Source organism: Pseudonaja textilis, chromosome 3 (genome assembly GCF_049901715.1).
Source record: "Pseudonaja textilis isolate UNSWEBS1 chromosome 3, rPseTex1.2, whole genome shotgun sequence".
NCBI classification, from domain to species: Eukaryota; Metazoa; Chordata; class Lepidosauria; order Squamata; family Elapidae; genus Pseudonaja; species Pseudonaja textilis.
This window is the reverse complement of record NC_141992.1, coordinates 195,243,856-195,266,785: the sequence shown is the minus strand read 5'-3', so window position 1 is coordinate 195,266,785 and position 22,930 is coordinate 195,243,856. Positions and strand designations below refer to the sequence as shown.

Sequence of the window (22,930 nt, the reverse complement as noted above, 5' to 3'; positions counted from 1 at the left end):
GGATTGAGTGCAAGCCATGGCTGACTTAAATAATGCTGGATATATCAAGGGTACGCGGTGATGTAATGCTTAAGGGGAAAAAAAAACCCACCAATTAATGCATTTCCTTATTTGGGAGAGGGTCAGGGAGGGTCTGGCTAATGGCCAGGAGTGAGTCATTATTGCAGTTCTCTGCAAAAGCTCCTGAGAGTTTTGTTAATCTTTCTCTAGTCACCTAGGATCGGTTCAAGGTTGCATACGCTGCATGGCAGGTTCAAAACTCAACATGGCCACGCCCACCCAGCAACCCCTAGCTAAAATTTTTGAAGCCCACCCCTGGGTTGGACTAGAAGGCCTTATGGTCCCTTCCAACTCTGTTATTCCATTCTACTCTACTCTACTCTACCCTACCCTACCCTATTCTCTATTTTCTATTCTCTATTCTATTTTTACTCTACTCTACTCCTACTCTACTCTATTCTCTATTCTAAGCTCTTTTCTGCTCTACTCTACTCTACTCTACTCTACTCTATTAGAACAATTACTCAGTGGAACAACTTGTCTCTAGAGGTTGTGAAAGGTGTAGGGCAGTGGCCCCCAACCTTTTTTGTGCCGCAGCCCGGTACCGGCATCACAAAATGATCCGCGACCCGGTACCAGCATCAGCACGCATGACAAGGCAAGGCGAGCCAAGCGACCGGCCAGCCAGCTGTCCCCTGCTTCTCCCCACCACCTTCAACTCCTCCTTTGTACCTTTGTTGATGGGCTTCGCTTCTGGACGGCTTCGGGACTGTCGCTCGGCTCGCCTTGCCTTGGGTGCTGAAAGAATCCTCGCGCCTTAGTTTCGTTGAAGCCCCCTCGATGAAACTAAGGCGCAAGGATTCCTTCAGGACCCAAATGCCGCTTTCCAACCAGAAAAGCTCACCCAGAAGCACTTTCTCATCAAACAAGATGGCGGTACCCAGCAAACCGGCGGCCCAGTAGGAAATGTTCCACGGACCGGGACCGGTCCGCAGCCCGGTGGTTGGGGACCCCTGGTGTAGGGTTTCCTGCCTAGGCTGGGGGATTGGACGAGAAAAGGTCCCTTCCAACCCTGTTATTCTATTTCTATTCTATTCTATTCTATTCTGATTCTATTCATTTCTGATTCTATTCCGTTCCATTCTATATCCTAGTTATCTTCCACGCCACTCACACCCTCAAAGAAATCAGCCCTCAAATTCTTGACAAGCTTCAACCATGTCAGAGTCTCTTTGAAGCAGGAGGAGAGGTATTTTATTATGCATTATTATGCATTTTGAAGACCTCAACCATTGCTCAAAATTGACACTCTGGATTTTAGCTTCGCATGGGGGCAACAGAGAGGCAAATCCAAGGAATATAAGAAAAATGTCCTTGTTTTGGAATGGTCCTCTTCACCAAGAGAATTGTAGCCAGTCAACAATTTTTTGAGGTGCCCTCCATTGGACAAAGGGGTTTGGCTGTTAACATTTGGCTCGCTTACAAACAATAAAAGATATTTTACATGATTTAAGGTATCCCTCGCCTCATATACCAAAACAAGATGTCCAAGTTTCCAGAGATCACGCAAAATGGTATCAATTTCATCGCAAGTCCCTGTTTGTTTGGGTTTGGGTTTTTTTTTTAAACGTGGCTTAGGAGACACAGTCAATGCTGCCCAAACCTCTAACCACTATGGATCACACCAATGGTGGGATTCACATTTTTTTTTACTACCGGTTCGGTTCGGTGGGCGTGGCTTGGTGGGCATGGCAGGGGAAGGATACTGTAAAATCCCCATTCCCTCCCCACTCCTGGGGGAAGGTTACTGCAAAATTATTTATTTTATTTGTACTGATTTCCTGTATTCTTACTCATGTTTATACTCGTACCTATTATCTTGTAAGCGATTGACAAATCGAATAAATAAATAAAATCTCCATTCCCTCCCCACCCCATTAACCTGCTTTCCAGCTCCGTTCTCCTGTGCAGGGAAACCAAAGAAGACCCAGCCAATCAGCTGGGACTTGGGAGGCAGAGAATAGATGGGGGTGGGGCCAGTCAGAGGTGGTATTTGCCGGTTCTCCAAACTTACTCAAAATTTCCACTACCGGTTCTCCAGAACTGGTCAGAATGGGCTGAATACCACCTCTGGATCACAGCGCAATAGTATCAGGTTGAAATCGACGAACCACAAATGCTTAAACTGGCAAGAAATCCTGCTCCAAATCTATCTTACTTTAAGGCGGGGTGGGGTTGGAAATCGGTAAATATTCTAAAAATAAATTTGCTCAGAATTGAATGGATCCAAAACAGTATTTTGCTAAAAACAACCTCTATATCTGCTATTTTTTTATATCCCAGTATCTCACAACATTCAACTGAGGTCTCCCTGTGTTAATAATCACCTGGAATTTACAGGTTTATTTTATCAAATTCATCCAAAACTTTGTTGAAAAGCTCCCAACAAAATACTAATCATTTAAAAAAAAAAACTCTTGTCAGGAACTTCCATAACTAAAGCACCTTCAGCACTTCCCATCATTATAATCGCTGGCCCTGACCTATTTTGGATGGAAACAAAGGAATGAATTAAAAAGCTGACTGTCTCCAGAGGATTGTGAACCTGTCCAGATACATAAATCAAGACTTGGCAACAAGAAGTCCCATTTCTACACTTCTCGGAGCTGCCTTACTGCACAAAAGCTGGACATTAATAGCACAATACTTTGCTTCTTTTCAGACAGGAAGGCTGTGGGAATCCCAAGTGTACATTGCAAAATTGGCATATCCTAAGTTGCTTTAACAGAGGGATACAATCAAGATCAAGGGAAGTACTAACACCACTCTATAAAGCCTTAGTAAGACCACTGCATCCAGTTTTCATCACCACAGTATAAAAAAGATGTTGAGCCTCTAGAAAAAGTGCAGAGAAGAGCAACCAGGATGATTAGGGGACTGGAGACTAAAACACATGATGAAGGGTTGCAGGAACTGGGTCTGGCTAGTCTAGTGAAGAGAAGGATCAGGGGAGACATGATAGCAGTCTTCCAATATTTGAGGCGCTGCCACAGAGAGGAGGGGATCAAGCTATTTTCTAAAGCACCTGAAGGCCAGACAAGGAACCATGGATGGAAACTGATCCAAGAGAGATTCAACCTGGAAATAAGGAGAAAGTTTCTGACAGTGAGAACAATCAACCCATGGAACAGAAGTTGCCTTCTGAAGTGAGAGCTTCATCACTGGATGCTTTCAATGGACTGCCATTTGTCAGAAATGGTGTAGGGTATCCTGCTGGGCAGAGGGGTGGACTGCGCCTCACAGCTGATTTTTGGCCGGTTTGAGGCCTTTTTTGACTCCCAGAGGTTTGAGGAAGGCTTCTGCAGGCTTTTCAGGCCAAAAACTAGGCCTGTTTCATCACTTCCTGTTTTTCTGGAAATATCAGAAGTGATGAAACGGGCCTAATTTTTGGACTGAAAAGCCTGCAGAAGCCTTCCTCAAGCCTCTGGGAGGCAGAAAAAGGCCTCAAACCATCCGAAAATCAGCTGTGAGGCGCAGTCCAGGTAAGGGGGCAGCAGGGGGATGGGGATTGCGCGCACATGTGTAGGGGAGTGTGCATTGCCATCTGGGTGCTGGCACGTGAGGGTGAACATACAAGCACGAACATAATCCTCCACTTAGAAACAAACAACCTATTCTCTAATAAACAATTTGGTTTCAGGAAAAAACTATCCTGTAATCTGCAACTCTTACACTGCAAAAAAATATGGACTACACACCTCGATCAGGGCAAAGCAATAGACGCAATTTATACAGACTTCTGTAAAGCCTTTGATTGAGAGGTACACGACAAACTACTCCTAAAACTAAAATTTTACGGTATCTCTTGACACCTGCATAACTGGATAGAAGCATTCCTGTCAAACAGATAACAATGGTCAAAATTGGGAGCGTCCTATCAAATTCTGTACCTGTCAACGGTGGTGTCCCCCAAGGCAGTATTCTAGGACCAACTCTTTTCATACTCTACATAGAGTCCTGAAATATTTCACAAGAAGAGTTCTCCACTCCTCTTCTCATTGCAGAATACCTTATGCCACCAGACTTGAAATTCTAGACCTAGAAAACCTAGAACTACGCCGCCTTCAGTCCGATCTAAGTATTGTATATAAGATCATACATTGCAATGACTTACCTGTCAATGAATACTTCAACTTCAACCATAACAACACAAGAGCAAACAATAGATACAAACTCAAGGTGAATCGCACCAAACTTGATTGCAGGGAATACGACTTCAGCAACAGAGTGGTCAATGTCTGGAATATTCTACCTGACTCTGTGGTTTCTTCCCCAAAACTCCAAAAACTTTAAATTTAGACTGTCTACTATTGACCTCACCCCCTTCCTAAGAAGCTTGTAGGGGGCGTGCATAAGCGCACCAGCGTGCCTACCGTCCCTGTCCTATTGTTTCTTTTATTTTTTTTATTTTTCTTATATGTATCCATGTATTCACAACTATGTTTTTACTTATACCTATTATCTTGTAAGCAATTGACAAAAATAATAAATAAATAAAATACATTTTTGGCACAGGGACCCCAAAAGGTTAGCCACCGCTGTACTAGACTTTTCGCCTGCATGGAAGTTCTCAAACCCCAAACTCCACCCCGTCCTCCTAAAATACCACAACTTGTGAGCCTGCCGTGTGACCAGTCAGTGAGTCCTATCGGCTTCCTGTGAACTGCAAACTCTTTGGGTCACACAATTGTTGACCAGTCATCAAACCTCTTTATCTTTTCTTTTTCTTTTCTTTTTTTTTTCTTTTTGGTCTGGAGGTGGAGTGGGGAGAGAAGAAATAAAAGTTATTTACTGTATAATGTCCTGTTTGTTTGTAGCCGGCTGGGAAATGCCGTTCCGCCAGGGTCTCAGCGGCAGCCGAGGCTGCAAACAAATGAAATTGTTTTTGTGTTGATTTGTGTGGGGCCCCGAAGCTTTATGCAAAAAAACATGCCTTTTCTTTTCTTTTTTTAACTTACAATCGGATCACGGCTTATCAGGAGCCGTTTGAGGTGCCCTGTTGTTGGGGTTTTTTCCACAGATTGTTTTCTAGCACTTCCTTTCATCTGTTCCGTCCTCTTCAGGCACCCCCAACAATTCAGGAGGTAGAGAGAGAGAGAGAGAGGTGATGGAAAGGGGATCCCTGCCTTGCTTGGGGGAGATAATAAATCAATGTCAACCGATTCTCCAAAGCGCCAAAAGGCAGGACAAGAAACAATAGATGGAAACTCATCCAGGAGAGAAGCAACTGAGAAAATAAGGAGAAATTTTCGTGGCAGGGAGAACGATTAATCCATTTGTCTTCAGAAGTTGTGGGTGCTCCATGACTGGAAGTCTTCAAGAAGAGATCAATCAATCAATCAGAATAGAGCTGGAAGGGGCCTTGGAGGTCTTCTAGTCCAACCCCCTGCTCAAGCGCGAGACTCCATACCATTCCAGAGAAATGGCTGTCCAATCTCTTCTTAAAAACCCCCCAGTGTTGGAGCACCCACAATTTAAAGAAGACAAGTCGTTCCACTGGCTAATTGTTCTCACGGTCAGCAAATTTCTCCTTAGTTCCAGGTTGCTTCTCTCCTTGGTTAGTTTCCATCCATGGCTTCTTGTCCTGCCTTCAGGTGCTTTGCAAAGTAGCTTGACTCCTTCATCTTTGTGGCAGCCCTCCAAATATTGGAAGGCTGCTATCATGTCACCCCTGGTAAGGGATCTTAGAAGTCTTTTAGTCCAACCCCCTGTTTAAACCGGGGACTGTATACCATTCCAGAAGAGTGGCTGTCCAATCTCTTCTTTAAAACCTCCAACGTTGGAGCATTCCCATCTTCGAAAGGCAAACCGTTCCATTGAGTAATTGTCCTAACTGTCAGGAAATTTCTGTTTAATTCTAGGTTGCCCCTCTTCTTGATTATTGTTTCTTGTCCTGCCTTCGGGTGCTTTGGAGAATATCTTGATTCCCTCTTCTTTGTGGCAACCCCTGAAATATTGAAACACTCCTGCCATGTCACCCTTAGTCCTTCTTTCCAGTAAAACCACTCCCAGAGCTTCTCCCCATACAGTTTCACAACAACAACCTAAGGACTCAATTCAGCCTTGAAGTTGTGAGGTAAGGATCCCTTTGTTCACCCTCCCAAAACAGGGTGTTGGTCACTTTTGGCCTTGGCCCATAGCTGAGCAAACCTCGGGGGCGATCACAGTGTTGAGAAAGTTGTTCCTTTGTGCCTTATCTTTGCAAGCCTACTTAGAGATCAAGAACTGGGGTCATAAATAGTAGAACTTGGCCAGGATCTGGAAAGAGTGCAGAGAAAAAAGCAAGGGGACTGGAGGCAAAAGCGTGAAGGAATTGGGTACATCTGGTCTGATGAAAAGAAGGACTAAGGGGTGACATGATAACAGCCTTCCAATATCTCAGGGGCTGCCCCAAAGAAGAGGGAGTCGAGCTATTCTCCAAAGCCCCTGAGCGAAGAACAAGAAATAATGCTTGGAAATTAATCAAGGAGAGAAGCAACCTGGAATTAGAGAGAAACTGCCCAACAGTGAGGACAGCCACTTGTCTGAAATAGTATAGGTTCTCCTGCTTGAGCAGGGGGCTGGACTAGAAGACTTCAAGGTCCCTTCCAACTCTATTGGAAACTAATCAAGGAGAGAAGCAACCTAGAACTAAGGAGAAATTTCCTGACAGTTAGAACAATTAACCAGTGGAACAACTTACCTCCAGAAGTTGTGAATGCTCCAACACTGAAAGTTTTTAAGAAAAAGATAGGACAACCATTTGTCTGAAATGGTATATGGGGTGTCCTGCCCAAGCAGGGGGTTGGACTAGAAGACCTCTAAGGTCCCTTCCAGCTGTGTTATTCTGATTCTAATTTACTGAGTATCTGAGTTACCCACAGAATGTGCAAAACCTGGATATCAGCCTCTGAGATGGTGTAAAAGTATCTCTTGAGCAAGCAAAACACAAACTCGACCAAGGTTTTAAAAGTCATAAATGGCAGGTATGGTTTCTGTTGCTTCGTTGATGGCCGTTCTGGCTCTCCGGGCAAAACTATATTCCTATTGTGACCCGAAAGAACATTTCAAATGGGTTTTGATTTTGTGCTTGGCTAGTTCCAAGCCGATTGAGCACACCTCCTTCAAGGTAATGGGGCATGAAATCCCATTCTTTTAAAATCTAGTCTGGAATTCAGAAGTTCTTTTTAGTTTGCATAACTTGACCCTGGCCGTGTGATTTTCTGCGTCAGATAAGGCAATAGCACTAGACCGAGAACAGCATTTAACTTCTAAAGCTTTAAAGGGATATCAGCTTGACTCAACTTAGAATAGAAATAGAAATAGAAATAGAAATGAACAGAACAGAACAGAACAGAACAGAACAAATTGGGAGTCCTGTTGTTGTCAGTGTGCGTGTTGAGTTTTTTATTTGGGGTTTTACTTTTGTAAGCTGCCTGAAGTCACCAGGAGTGAATTGGGTGGCCGTATAAATTTGCTTAAAAATTACAATTACAATTGCCACATTCTCAGAGACTCTTCCCATCCTGCTCACAATCTTTTGTGAATTGTGGCCTTCTGGCAGAAGATACAGAACAATTAAAACTTGGACCACACGTTTTTCTGAACAGTTTTTATCCCAGAGCTATAATTGCACTCAACAATGAACTTAAATACCACCATCAGTGAGCTGTTGGACAGGATTACTTAGTCTGTTATGTGGGTGTTTGTGTGTTTTTAGGGGGCAGGGAATTTTGGTAGGTGGGGAGGTGTTTGGGGATTGTCATGTCTGTGTGTGTTAGGTCTGGTCTCTGGGTGTTGTGTGAATTTCGTTGCATGTATACTGTGTATATACATACAATGACAATAAAGAATTCAAATTCAATTATAATACAATACAACAATAGCAGTGGTGATAGTGTTGATGGTTGGATTTTAAAGATGGAGGCACTTCATTTGCTCATGAAACAGATGTGTGGGTACCTGTATTCCCTCATATGCAGGTAGTCCTCGACTTACGACCACAATTGAGCCAAAATTTGCACGGGTAAGCGAGACAGTTGTTAAGAAATGAGTTTTGGCCCATTTTTACAATCTTTCTTGCCATGGTTGTTAAGTGAACCACTATATTTGTCAAGTAAGTCGCCTGGTTGTTAAGCAAATCTGGCTTCCCCATGGACTTGGCTTATCCAAAAGGGTCATGAAAGTGGACGACATAACCCCGGGACCCTTTAGCCGTCATAAATATACAAGCCAGCATATTATCCAAGTGAGCAAACTTTGATCATGTGACTATGAGGATGCCGCAGCAGTCGGAAGTGTAAAAAACAGCCCTAAGCCACAATGGTAACTTTGACCCGGTCACTAAACGAAATAGTTGTAAGTCAAGGAATACCTGTACCACATAATCACACTATATCAGGCTGCAATTCCCATTTTCCAGTCCATAAACCCAGCAGCGCCTTCTAGGGGCCAAGAGGAAAGACAGAACATTCTTGGGCTGATGACTTTGAAGTCTATTATTATTACTTTATTGTCATTGCACCTCATACAATGAAATTAAATGCCCTCTTCAGTGTACATTATGACTATAAAAATAAAACACAAACACACATTCTTTGCATTCTATACAACTGAATTGAAAACCCCTGATATTGCATTAATATTGCACTATACAGTATAATTCAGTAGAGTTACTGCCCTGGGATAGAAGCTGTTTTTTCCGCCTATTTGTCCTTGTTTTTAATTATCCTGTACCGTCTGCCAGATGGTAATAGTTCGAAAAAAGGCTGCCCAGGATGGGATGGATCTTTAAGGATGTTTTGAACTTTCTTAAGGCAGCGGGGGCTATAAAGCTCTTCCAAAGAGGGGAGAGGGTAACCCATGATCCTCTGGGCAATGACATTAACCCTCTGGAGCGCTGCCCTATCTGCCCCTGTGCAATTGGCAAACCAGGCACAGGTGCAGTAAGTTAAGATACTCTCTATGGTGCTGCGGTAGAAGGTCACCAGCAGTTTTTCATTCAGTTGTTTTCTGAGAAGTCTCAGGTAGTATAATCTCTGTTGGTCTCTTTTGACCAGGGCTGCAATGTGAGCACCCCAGGTCAGGTCCTCTTTTAGGGTAACACCCAGAAAACTTAAGACTGGCCACTTGCTCCATTCGGTCTCCACTGATAAGCAAGGGCTGGATGTCTGATCTGTTCCTTCTATAGTCCACTATAAGCTCCTTGGTCTTATTGGTGTTGAGGACCAAATTATTGTCTGCATGCTACGAAAGCCCAGAAATCTGTCCACTGAAATATTGTAGTAAGATTTGGGAAATCCAGTTCATCAGGCATGGAGTTCTTTGGCTGCAAACCCTGGAGGAATTTTGGTTTTCCCAAATGGCATCGGGTAAGGGTTGCTCCATCTTCTGCGAAGTATAACATAGGTAATCCTCAAGTAAGGCCACACCTGGAATACTGCAACTAATACTGCATTCTATTCTATGTATTCTGCATTCTGTTCTATTCTATATTCTGCATTCTGTTTGCATTCTATTCTATTCTATATTCTATGCTGCATTCTGTTTGTATTCTATATGCTATGTTGCATTCTGTTTGCATTCTATTCTATTCTGCATTCTGTTCTATTCTATATTCTATTCTGCATTCTGTTCTGTGCTGCATTCTGTTCTGTATTCTGTGCTGCATTCTCTGCATTCTATTCTATATTCTATTCTGCATTCTGTTTGCATTCTATTCTATATTCTGTTCTGCATTCTGTTCTATTCTATATTCTATTCTGCATTCTGTTTGCATTCTATTCTATGCTGCATTCTGTTCTATTCTGTATTCTATGCTGCATTCTGTTTGCATTCTATTCTATTTGCATTCTACTCTATTCTATATTCTGTTCTGCATTCTATTCTATGTATTCTGCATTCTGTTCTGCATTCTGTTCTATTCCTTTCCATTCCATTATATGGATTTTCAAAACCGACTCGGGATGTTTGATGGCTCATTGGGGCTTCTCAACTGCAGCGGTCTGTTGTTGACTGTGTTGTGACTTTTAAAAAGCTTTAGAATGGTTACGCTGCAGCTGGCACCATCTACTGGCTAAATGTTAGCACTGCTATCTAAAATGTATATCTGCATGTATGTATACATTTAGTGTTTTCGTTGTCCCTGCTTTTCCTCTAGCAATTCCAAAGGAGAAAAGAGTTAACTTTGCAGGCAGCAAATAGCAGTCCTAACACAGAGATATTTCGCAGTTGATTTTCTTTGCTGTTTTCCCGAAAAGCTTAAAGCGTTAGTGGGAACTCTCTTGTCGTGCATGTTTGCAACATTTCTTTTATTGGCGGAGGAATAAGCAGAAGAGCCCAGATGTGTTCGGGTGGCATTTCCCAGAATTCTCCTGGGCCCGTGATGGCAAACCTATGGCATGCATGCCACAGGTGGCACGCAGAGCCATTTGTGTGGGGCCTGTGAGCTCCAGCCAGACTTACCTGTACTGCGCATGCATGCACGTCCCAGCTGATTTTTGGCCCATTTGAGGCTGTTTTTGCCCTCTCGGAGGCTCGAGGGAAGCCTCTGCAGCTTCAGAAGGCCGAAAAATGGACCTTCCGGAAATACCAGAAATGCCAAAACTGGCCTGTTTTCAGACTCCCGAGGCTGCAGAGGTTTTCCTCAAGCCTCCGAGAGGACAAAAAAGGCCTCCCCTGGGCTCCAAAGGCCCTCTGGTGGCTGAAAACGGACCCTTTCGGGCCCTCTGGAGGCTGAAAACGAGTATTTCCAGAAGGCCTGTTTTTCAGGCTCCGGAGGCTACAGAGGCTTCCCTCAAGCCTCCGGGAGGGCCTCAAACAGGCCAAAAATCAGCTGGGAGGCATGTGCATGTGCAGTGCAGGAAAGAGGGCGGGGTAGAGGTGTTGTACATGCATGCACGGGAGGGGGGACGCATTGCATTGTGGGTGCCGGCACGTGCACACTTTCGGCATACCACAACAAAAAGGTTTGCCATCACTGTCCTAGGCCAACAATGACATTGTGGTTGTTGGACCCGTCCACAGGACACCCAATCCGACATGTGAAGGAAACTTTAGAGAAAGCCATCATAAAACCCTTAGCCCTGTTCTTGATACCTACAAGAATGTAACTATGCTCTTTTTCGTGGCACCAATAAGGAGATTTGCCGTGGTTTCTTCCAGCAATTTTTTTTTTTAACTAAGGAATCTCCTGGTGGCCTCCGTTCCAAATGCTAACCAGGTCTGACTCTGTTTTGCCGCCTCCTGCTGCCAATTCTGCAAACTGCACACCCATTGCTCCAAAACACACTGGGGGGAGGCGGGAGAGGGGAATGTATATAGCCAGAGTTTGCTGGTCAGGAATTGTGTTTTTGATGTCCTACGCAGGGCTGGGATTCCACCGGTATAACAACCGGTTTGGTGATTGCACGCGAATGCGGGCTTTGTTCCGCAATACAAACAGCTCTACTACTTACCTTCTACAGCAGTCTCTGTGAAGAAAACAGCTGAGGCGCGGCAAACCACTTGGCCACGTGGATCAGCTATGCTGTAAACAAAGGAAGTAAAAGGACAGGAAAGAGGAGGGGCGAGCGGGCAGGCCTACATGCCCGTCGCAGCGCATCGGTTCAGAGACAGCTGATGTTCGGAGCAAGGGGTTCGCCCGAACCGGTGGAATCCCACCCCTGGTCTTACATCATGGCCTTACACACACAAACACCCCCCCAAAAGCCTTCCTGACTCCCTTTCCTTCACGTACGCGGCCACGATTTCCTGGTCCCTTCTCTTCCAATTGAAATAGCCCAGGTTCCTCCCGCCAGTCCTTCCTGCGGAACTAACCCGCGTTTCCCGGTTTCTCTTTTTAGGTCTTCCTGAACAGTACTACAGCCTCACCTGGTTCCTTAGTCCAATCCTGGGCCTGATTTTTACCCCCTTAATCGGTTCGGCCAGCGACCGCTGCACCCTCAGCTGGGGACGCCGACGGCCGTTCATTCTCGCCCTTTGCATTGGGGTCCTCATTGGCGTCGCCCTTTTCTTAAACGGATCCGTTATTGGTAAGTGAAGCCCTACAGATTTCAGAGTAAGCCCCTTTGGGGGCAATGAAGACCCTCCCTTGATGGCTGGAAGCGAAGGGGATGGAGCAGTGGTGTGATTCAAATTTTTTTACTATCGGTTCTGTGGGCGTGGCTTGGTGGTCATGGTGTGGCTTCTTGGGTGGACTTGTTGGGCACGGCAGTGGAAGGTTATTGCAAAATCCCCATTCCCTCTCCACCCCACTAACCTGCTTTCCAGCTCCATTCTCCTATGCAGGGCAACCAAAAAGGACCCAGCCAATCACCTGGGACTCAATGGCAGGCGGAGATTAGATGGGGGCGGGGCCAGTCAGAGGTGGGATTTGCCAATTCTCCAAACTACTCAAAATTTTCGCTACTGGTTGTCCAGAACTGGTCAGAACCTGCTGAATACCACCTCTGGGATAGAGGGACTTAAATCTGTCCCCAAAAAGTGGACATCTCCAGATGTGCTGGGTGGATTTGGAATCGGCTTAGAGGTAGTCCTTGGCTTACGACCACAATGGAGCCCAAAATATATGCTGCTAAATGAGAAATACCAAGTGAGTTTTGTTTAAGCGAATCGCTGCAGTTGTTAAATTAGTAACACCGTCATTAAGCGAATCTGGCTTCCCCACTGACTTTGCTCGTTAGATGGTCGCAAAAGGGGATCACATGACCCCAGGACACTGCGGCCGTCGTAAATGTGGACCCCCTGTCAAGCATTTGAATGTAAATCACGTGACCATGGAGATGCTGCAATGGTCAGAAGGGTGAAAAATGGCCGTAAGTGATTTCTTTCAGTGCCGTTGTAACTTTGAATGGTCACTAAATGAACTGTTGTAAGTCGAGGAGTAGCTGCACTAATTACTACTTTGAGCATTTATCTCTAGGAATCTATTTATATACATTCCTAAAATAGTTTAAGCATCTAAATACTTTAGGAATTTATCTTTAGGAATCTATTTTATGTAAAATTCCTAAAATAGTTTAAGAATCTGAATACTTTAGGAATTTATCCCTAGGAATTTATTTGATATAAATTCCTAAAATAGTTTAGGAATCTGAATACTTTAGGAATTTAGGAATCTATTTTGTGTAAATTCCTAAAATAGTTTAGGAATCTGAATACTTTAGGAATTTAGGAATCTATTTTATGTAAATTCCTAAAATAGTTTAGGAATCTGAATACTTTAGGAATTCATCTCTAGGAATCTTTCCTAAAGAGGAAAAAAAAAATCACAGCAACTTACAACTCACATTCCTTATTTTATTCTTGGGTAAGTCCGAGTGCTCAGTGACGATGTAAGAACTGGTTTGATGATGAGAGAATAATGGCTGCAGATAGAACTCAACTCACGATCGTCATGAGGTCCAGGTTTTTCCTTGCTATAAGCAAGGAGGTTGTTAGTGCGGGGCTGTTTTTACCACTTTTTGACCACAGTTGTTACGCAATTCAGTGCAGTCGTTAAGACAAGACCACGGGACACTGCAACGGTCGTAAGTATGAGCCAGTTGCCCAGCGCCTGAATTTTGAGCATGGGAGGATATGCTGCAATTTGTCATTGCGAAAAACGGTCCTCGGTCATCGAGTGCCGTTGTAACGCCAAACGGCCACGAAACGAACCGCCGTCAGTCGAGGACTACCTGTACAGGGTCTCCTGCTGGAGCAGGGGGTTGGACTAGAAGATCTCCGAGGTCCCTTCCAGCTGTATTCTGTAACGAACTAACCAGCTAGCTCTTCAGCGGCTGCCCAAACCTGAGGAGAGGGAGCCCTTAGCCCTGCCTACGCCTTGTGTTTTCTGCCATGTTTACCTCAAGGACAAGCACGTTGTGTTCACAAGCACACCTTCCCATTCATATAATTGTGTTGCAGCACAATATATCGGCTTCGAAGCCGGGGATGAATGAGGCAGCTCCTGGCATGGGAACCCTGCGGGAGCTTTTTCACAGGGAAACGGTTCCTGTTGTTTTCTGATTTCCTTTTAATGCATATCTGGCAAAGACATCCTGTTTCCAGCGTTATTTGAAAAAAGAGAGACAACCAACCCACAAAAAAAAAAAAAAAAACCCCAGATCATTTTGGTGTGTGTGTGCGTGTGTGTGTTGTTGTTTTTTTCCTTCTTCCTTGTTCTCCCCAAGCATGGAAGGACAAAAAAGATTATAAACGCGATTTTAAAAGTTGTTTATCGCATGTCTAAATGGAAAAGGATTGGGGGGGGTTTTCCCCCCTTATCCCTCTCGACAAAAAAAAAAAAATAAAATAAAATAAGAAGAAAACATTGTGAGGAAACAATTGAAGCTGGGAATTTACTATCTTTAGGAACTTAGCCTGAGAATCGGTTCCACGGCAGTATTTCATTCGGAGCGAGGTGACTTGCACCCCTTCGGTGCCGCCATCCTGGCGTTCCTTGGAGGGTTTTTGCCTTGTGTTGGAGCTCCTAATTTCTCCATTTTCTCGGAGAATTTAAAAGGGAACCACAGTGGTTCTCTCCCACCTGAGCACCCTCCCTTCCTCCCTTCCTTCCTCTTACCCACACACTCCTTTCTTTCCTCTTCCCTGTCATCCATCCATCCATCCATCCATGATCTCCATCATTCCGTCTACCTATACACTAAACTCCTTCCTTTTTTCCTTTTCTTTCCTTCCTCCCTTCCTTCTTTTCTTCCTCTTACCCATACACTCCTTTCTTTCCTCTTTCCTTTCTTCCTCCTCCATCCATCGTTCCATCTACCTGTTCACCAATCTTCTTCCTTTTTTTCCCTTTTCATCCTTCCATCCTTCTTTTCTTCCTCTTACCCACTCACCCCTTTCTTTCCACTTCTATCATTTCCTCCCTCCTTTCCTCCCTTCCTCCCTCTTACCCACACACTCCTTTCTTTCCTCTTCCCAGTCATCCATCCATCCATCCATCCATGAACTCCAACATTCCATCTACCTATCCACTAAACTCCTTCCTTTTTTCCTTTTTTTCCTTCCATCCTTCTTTTCTTCCTCTTACCCACTCACCCCTTTCTTTCCACTTCTATCATTTCCTCCTCCTTTCCTCCCTTCCTCCCTCTTACCCACACACTCCTTTCTTTCCTTCTTCCCAGTCATCCATCCATGAACTCCAACATTCCATCTACCTTTCCTTTTTTCCTTCCTTCCTTCCTTCCTTCCTTCCTTCCTTCCTTCCTTCCTTCCTTCCTTCCTTCCTTCCTTCCTCTTACCCACACATTCCTTTCTTTCCTCTTTCCTTTCTTCCTCCTCCACCCATCATTCCATCTACCCGTTCACCAATCTCCTTCCTTTTTTCCTTTCTTTTCCATCCTTTTTTCCTTCCTCTTACCCACTCACCCCTTTCTTTCCACTTCTATCATTTCCCCCCTCCCTTTCTTCCTCCCTCTTACCCACACTCCTTTCTTTCCTTTCCTTTCTTCCCTCCTCCATCCATCATTCCGTCTACCCATCCACCGATCAACTTCCTTTTTACCTTTTCTTTCCTTCCATCCTTCTTTCCTTCCTCTTACCCACTCACCCCTTTCTTTCCACTTCTATCATTTCCTCCCTCTCTCCCTCCCTTCCTTCCTTCCTTCCTTCCTTCCTTGCCTCTGATTTTTTCCCCCCAAAAAAGGTCTTTACCCCTCCTGGGATTTGTCTTACTGAAGCGACCCACACAGTCCTTCTCTTCTTCTCCAGGCCTTGCTATCGGAGATGTCCCGGACAAGCAGCCCATCGGCATTGTCCTCACCGTGCTCGGCGTGGTGGTGCTGGACTTCTGCGCTGACGCGACTGAGGGGCCCATCCGCGCCTATTTGCTGGATGTGGTGGACAGCGAAGAGCAGGATATGGCCCTCAATATCCATGCTTTCTCAGCCGGTACGATGTTTACGTTACACCCCTTGTAACATTGCAAGTTTTCTACGCTTAGAATAACGCCGCTAACGTCTTTGTGATGAAAACCTGGGGGGAAAATACATGGTTCCCCCTGAAATCATTCCAAGCCAAAGGCAGGAGGCATAAATTTGGGCTTTTTTTTTCTTTCCTTCTTTCTTAATGTAAGAATAATGTAATATAATGCTTAATGTAATATATTTTAGTAAGTATGTAATCCCTAATGTTGTATTCCACCTGCCTCTTGGGTCTCTGTGTGAGTTGGTCAACCATATAATCAAATGATCAATTTAACTAATAAACAAATAGACCGAAATAATAGTTAATATTCCCCATGTATCAGTATATTTTTGGTAAATAAAAGGTGGGAAAAGTGTCATGTAAAGTAAGTCCTTGAGGAGTTTTTCATGGCTGGTTCTTTCTTTCTCTTTTTTTCTCTTTCTTTTTTTTTCTTTCTTTCTTTCTTCCTTCTGAAGTTTATTTTAAAAATTTTATTTAAAATTTTTTAAAGGCATCTCTTGTAAACTCATTCGGGGACAGACCAGTCCCTTCTGTTCTCTGGCTGTTTGTCGATTTGAAGACTTGCATAAAATAGATCCATCAAGCCTTGCCTGGGTATTTTTAAGATTTTAATAATACCATTTGATTTTATTTTTTTAAAAAAAGGAGGACACAGATAACATGCTGCCGAGATTTTCTGTTTTGTAGCCTCTCTAATCTAAGCAGCGGTGTTGCTCCTAAACCCAGCCTCTGGATCAATTTTTGGGGTTCCATTTTTTTTATCGGTTCTGTGGGCGTGGCTTGGCGGGCATAGCAGGGGAAGGTCACTGTAAAATTCGCTCCCCCACACTCCTGGCGGAAGGTTACTGCAAAACCCCCATTCCCTCCCCACCCCACTAGCCTGCTTTCCAGCTCCATTCTCCTGTGCAGGGCAACCAAAGAAGACCCAGCCAATCAGCTGGGACTCAAGAGGCAGAGAAGAGATGGGGCTGGAGGGGCCAGACAGAGGTGGGATTTGCCGGTTCTCCGAACTACTCAAAATTCCCACTACCGCTTCTCCAGAACTGATCAACTTGCTGAATACTCCTTCTGGTCTGGATGTTCACCGATTTTTGTAGACGGCGGTAGGATTTATTTGAGTGCAGCCTAGCGTTGAGATTCTAGCTTGGACTTGAATAAATCCTCCCAACTTCATAAAATTGTGATCCTTCTCTTGGCATGTTTTTGACCGCCTCCTCCACGAGGCGCGGTGGCTCAGTGGCTTAACGACGTTGGAGATGGTCTCTGCTCCAGCGGTTTGAGTCTAGCACAGTGTGGCGGGGTGAGTTCCTGTCATTCATCTCTGCTTCTGTCCACCTAACAGTTCGAAAGCCCGTTCTATGCAAGTAGATACGTGGGTACCACTTCAGTGAGGAGATGAATTGGTGCTCTGTTTAGGCAGTAAGACTCCTGCCACCTTTGAACTTCCCTGGCCGCGGCACCCATTTGCAAAGTGGCTCCAAGAAGGGAAAGGAGCCCTGCGTGACGCGGCCGGAAGACCCGCTTGCCTTTCTCTCTGGTGCAAAGCCAGCACCTCCCCTTGTGGCGCACCTCGGGAAGCACCCAGACGTTCGCTACAACAGAGCTGGTAACTTGGTAGCCTAACTATCGCTCTGCTATGGCATGGCGTGGCGTTCTCCTGGTTAATGTAACAGTGCCATACAATAACCACAATCATAATAAAAATGACAAAAAAACGAAGTTGGGCGACTGCGGAGGAAGATATCAATGGTTGTACCAATAGGAGCCCTTGGGGCTGCCGAGGTTACATGGAAATTTTGAATTTATTAGACCTGAATATCCTGAATACCCCACCTTATTCATAACTTCCTATATCACTTAGACCAGTTGTATCAAACTGGCCTGCAGGATTTGGCCCTTGGGCCACCCTGGGAAATAGTGAAGAACCAAGCTGCGGTTCTTGTGCCAGCGAAAACAGAGCTGGTGAGAGCTGCTCACAACCCTCCCGGGCACCGTTTTCGGCTGGGACAGCCACCTGCAGCTCCCCCACAAGCTCCGTTTTCGGTAGCAGAGGGCCACACCCATCCCGTCCTGGTCACGCCCCCTTCCTCAAGGTCGGACACAACCCTGATGCGGCCCTCGATGAAACCGAGTTTGGACACCCCTGACTGAGACGCTACCTCAACAGCACTGAGGTCCTGGAACTGTGAAGTTTTTACCAGTCCCAGACTACGAATCGAATTGAAGATTAAGTCAACAACAACAATAATAGTAATAGTAGTCATCACCTCCTCCTCGCTTGGGAATCTTATGCTTCAAAGTGGAATCTTAGCAAGAGAGAAGAAGTTCCTAACACTTTACAAACACACTTAAAAGAAAACTGCCTCCATCGGTTGCATTCTCTTTTAAAAGCTTTAAAACTAGTGGAGAAGTCCCCAGAGGCCGCAGCCTAATCTTGCACCTGAAGTTGGATGGCAACAGGCCGGAGATTGAAGCAACTGGAGAAATGTTTATTGGTGGTGTGTAGTTGAAGCATGTGTGCCTAACAGCAACCAAGTCAGGGCTCAAATCCCCGCAGGTTTGCAGTTGGCTCTGGGGTGATGATCCTGTCCCGCTCCCAACTAAATACGGTTACGGCTATGAGAGGGTTAGAAGAAAGACCTTCTGGTCGTTGCCAGAAATCAGGGAAGTAAAACCAGGGGTCTCCAAACTCGGCAACTTTAAGGCTTGTGGACTTCAACTCCCAGCATTCCTCAGCCAGCCATCTTGAATTTTCTTTTTCTTCCCAGCCTTCATCTGCACGTGACTCCAAATTATACAAGCATCGCTGTTGTGTGTACCCCCCCCCACCCAAAAGATGCTTCAATCAGGGCAGGGGTCTCCAACTTGGCAACTTTAAGACTTGTGGACTTTCAACTCCCAGAATTCCTCAGTCACTACAGCTAGCTGGGGAATTCTGGGAGCTGAAAGTCCAGATTTCAAGACCCCTGGACTAAACCATGGACCATAGCATGAATTACCCATTGCAGCTTTTCCCAAGTAGAGGAACTACAAATTCAATGCTGGTTGGGCCTCCTGGATGAAGTGGTAGTAGTCTTAGCTTCTCTGAGCATCACCTAATTGGGAGAAGGGTGGTATTTACCTGGTTATGCTCACGGTAGGGGATTCTTGGCATTCTCTGAGCACTGGCCTGCTGATGATATTATCTAGTCTGGTAGCAGAACGTCTGCAAGGAAACAACCAAGCTCAGAGAGCACCAAGGAGCTCACAGTCCTCCGCTCCACAAACCCCGCTCCCTCCTAGCACTGATAATGTTACCTAGTTGGGTCATGAAATGCCTGCAAGAAAACAACCAAGCTCAGAGAGCACCAAGGACCCCTGGTTTCCACTCTGAGCTACAAATATTCTCCTTTATTACTGTATTTTTTTGGAGTATAAGACGCTCCGAGGTAAAAGATGCACCTAGCATTTAGGGAGGAAAACAAGAAAAAAATTTTTTGCCTCAGCTTCCCAGCAATTTACCTCAACCTGGTCAGCTTCAGCGCACCCTGATTTTAGCACGAGCAGCTGATTGGCGGCTGGATCCGCCTCCTGGAATACTGCTGTTCCAGATTGCGGGGATCGCCGCCACCTATCACCACCGCCTATCGCCAACTCCGCGCCACCACCCGTTTTTGGCCTCCACACGTCCCTTTTTCGGCCTGGATCACCGCCGCCTGGAATGGGCCGAAAACGGGATGCACTGAGGCTGAAAAAGGGGCGCATGGAGGCCGAAAATGGGATGCGCAGAAGCCAAAAATCGGGCGCGGAGAGGCAGCGATAGGCGGCACCGATGGGTGTTGTTGATCCCCGCAGCCTAGAACAGCTGATCGGCGGTATTCCGGGTGGCCATCCAACCGCCCATCAGCTGCTTGTGCTAAATCAGGCTGTGTTGAAGCTGACCAGGCTGTTTGCTGCAAGGAGGCAAATTGCCCAGTGGGCCAGTGGGTGGCGGGGCTTTGGCAACATTCGCTTTATAAGATGCACAGACATTTCCACCCACTTTTGTTGGGGGGGGGTGGAGTGCATCTTATAGTGCGAAAAATACGGTAAAGCTTACAATGTTCAGATCCAAAACTCTGGACACAAGGAAAGTCCAGGTGAAAATCCATTGACGTTCCTCAGTGAACTTTCTTCTTCTTTTCCCCTCACAATCCGCAACTCTTTGAGGGAGGAGCTTGTTTCCCACCTGTGTGGTTCTTCCCATCTTTCAACAGAGCGGCCATTTTGTACCTTTGATCTTCTCTTTGTCCGTAGGCCTGGGAGGAGCCATTGGCTACATGCTGGGCGGCCTCAACTGGATGCAGACCATCTTAGGCAGCCTCTTCAAATCCCAGGAGCAAGTCCTCTTCTTCTTTGCCGCCATTATCTTCTCTGTTTCCGTTGTCCTCCACCTATGCAGCATCGAAGAAGAGCAATACAACCCTCAGCAGGACCGGATCGACGATGAAGCGGAGACCCTCTCGAGCGTCAAGATGAGTGGCAGTCTCCCTCCCTTCAACCGGCTCAACGTCATCAACGAGGAGGAGCCTTACGGGAACTCCCTCTTCCCAGACGAGGTCCAGTCCGAACAAGACCTCAACCTGGAGTTCCTGGAGGTGGACATTGTCAGGAGTAAGAGCGATTCGGTCCTGCACATGCCGGACGCCACCCTCGATATGGAATCAGAGCTGCTTTTCCTTCACGAGATCGAGCCTTCCATTTTCCAGGATTCGTCCTCCCCGGCGACGCCACGCAGCACCAGCCAAGAACTCATGAAATCCAAATTCAACCGCTTGTCCGCTTTCCTCAGGGAGAACGAGAAGGAGGACGAAGTGTTACTTGAGAACCACTTGAACGAGGCCAAAGTCCCCAATGGGAATGGCTCCCTACCAAAAGATCTCCTGAATGGGCACATCCGGATGGGCATGAAGCAGTCGTGCACCTCAAGCTCCATGCGCCGGCGGAGACACATGTTCTACCGCCAGCCTTCGAACACCTTCTCCTACTATGGGAAGATCGGGTCCCACCACTACCGCTTCCGGCGGGCCAACGCGGTAGTCTTGATCAAGTCCTCTCGGAGCATGAACGACATCTACGACATGCAGAAGAGGCAGCGGCAGAGGTACAGGCACCGGAACCCGAGCGGCGCCACCAATTCCAGCGGAGACACGGAAAGCGAGGAAGGCGAAACGGAGACCACCGTGAGACTCTTGTGGTTGTCCATGCTGAAGATGCCCAAAGAGCTGCTGCGGCTTTGCGTTTGTCACCTCTTGACCTGGTTTTCCATCATTGCTGAAGCCGTCTTCTACACCGACTTCATGGGGCAGGTCATCTTCCATGGTGATCCCAAGGTGAGAACAGCACCGGTGTCGCCGGGGGCTGATGAGCAGAGGAGGAACGTTGGCACAACCACACACACTCAGCCACACATTCACACACACACACACACACACACACAGATCCCATTAATGAAATCTTCTCTGCTCTCATTCACGTTGGGTACCTCCTCACAAACAAATTCAGTCCCAATAGAAATTTGTAAAGGCGACCCAACATTACACATAGGTTACTCAGCCTTGTGTAACATCCTGTGCCTAGTTGTCCATGATGAAGTGGAAAGTAACTTCTAGGCAACCAGGGAGAAAGCGTTTCAAAGTGTAATCTTTCCCCTCCAGCTTGGGATGTAACCATAAAACAGATTTGATAGACCATTTTCACTTGTGTATCTGTAAGTTGAACTGAGAACCTTTCTATTAAGGGCAAGTTCTAAGTAGCCTCGTAGGAGGAAGTGGAAGGGTGAGGTCCTCAGTGCGCTCTGAGCTTGGTGGTATTCTTGCAAACCTTCCTTTACCAAACTAGATAACATCCTCAGTGCTGATAATTACTGATGATGTTAACCGGTTAGGTAATGAACTGTCTTGCAAGAAATGCACAAGCACAGAACGCAACAACGACCTCATAGTCCTCTTTCTCCTCCTCTCTGCCAACCTCATTCCCTTCTAACACTGATGATGTTGCCTAGTTGGGTAATGAAACATCTGCAAGAAAACCACTAAGCTCAGAGAGCATCTAGGACCCCACATTCCTCCTCCTCCTCCTCCTCCTCTTCCTTGTCCTCCTCCTCCTCCTCTTCCTGCTCTTCCACAAAACCCACCCCCTTCTAGCACTGATGATGTTACCTAGTTGGGTAATGAAACACCTGCAAGAAAACCACCAACTACTGAGAGCATATAGGACCCCACATTCCTCCTCCTTCTCCTCCTCCTCCTGCTGCTCTTCCACAAAACCCACCCCCTTCTAGCACTGATGATGTCATCTAGTTGGGTAATGAAACATCTGCAAGAAAACCACCAAGCTCAGAGAGCATCTAGGATCCCACATTCCTCCTCCTTCTCCTCCTCCTCCTCCTCTTCCTTGTCCTCCTCCTCCTCCTGCTAAACCCACCCCCTTCTAGCACTGATGTTGTTACCTAGTTGGGTAATGAAACATCTGCAAGAAAACCACCAAGCTCAGAGAGCATCTAGGACACCACATTCCTCCTCCTTCTCCTCCTCCTCCTCCTCCTCCTTCTCCTCCTCCTTCTCCTCCTCCTCCTCCTCCTCCTGCTAAACCCACCCCTTCTAGCACTGATGATGTTACCTAGTTGGGTAATGAAATTATCTGCAAGAAAACCACCAACTACTGAGAGCATATAGGACCCCACATTCCTCCTCCTTCTCCTCCTCCTCCTGCTGCTCTTCCACAAAACCCACCCCCTTCTAGCACTGATGATGTCATCTAGTTGGGTAATGAAACATCTGCAGGAAAACCACCAAACTCAGAGAACACCAAGAACCCCCACAGTTCAATCCTCAGTGAGCTCGACAAATAGTCTGTTTTAAAGAAGGGCAGCTGGAAATTTGGTGCGGGACGGTGGCCGACCATTTCTTTCAAGTCTTCTGCCTTTGGTCAAAGCCTCTTCTTT

At 46.0% G+C, this 22,930-nt stretch overlaps 1 protein-coding gene and 1 long non-coding RNA gene across 4 annotated transcripts in view; both read left to right on the top strand.

The window, feature by feature from the left end:
- LOC148126482 (uncharacterized) overlaps positions 1-22,930 on the top strand; it is a 456,824-nt gene that overhangs the window by 421,253 nt on the left and 12,641 nt on the right. The window lies entirely within an intron of this gene.
- SLC45A4 (solute carrier family 45 member 4) overlaps positions 1-22,930 on the top strand; it is a 98,942-nt gene that overhangs the window by 69,292 nt on the left and 6,720 nt on the right. For 2 of the 3 annotated variants that reach the window (XM_087931799.1, XM_087931800.1), the window contains exons 3-5: positions 11,883-12,071; positions 15,751-15,930; positions 20,242-21,317. In XM_087931799.1, the coding sequence (XP_087787925.1) occupies positions 11,883-12,071; positions 15,751-15,930; positions 20,242-21,317 (1,445 nt within the window). Of the gene's footprint in view, positions 1-9,234; positions 9,411-11,882; positions 12,072-15,750; positions 15,931-20,241; positions 21,318-22,930 lie in introns of those variants that run through there. The other variant, XM_087931801.1, reaches the window with a different exon arrangement.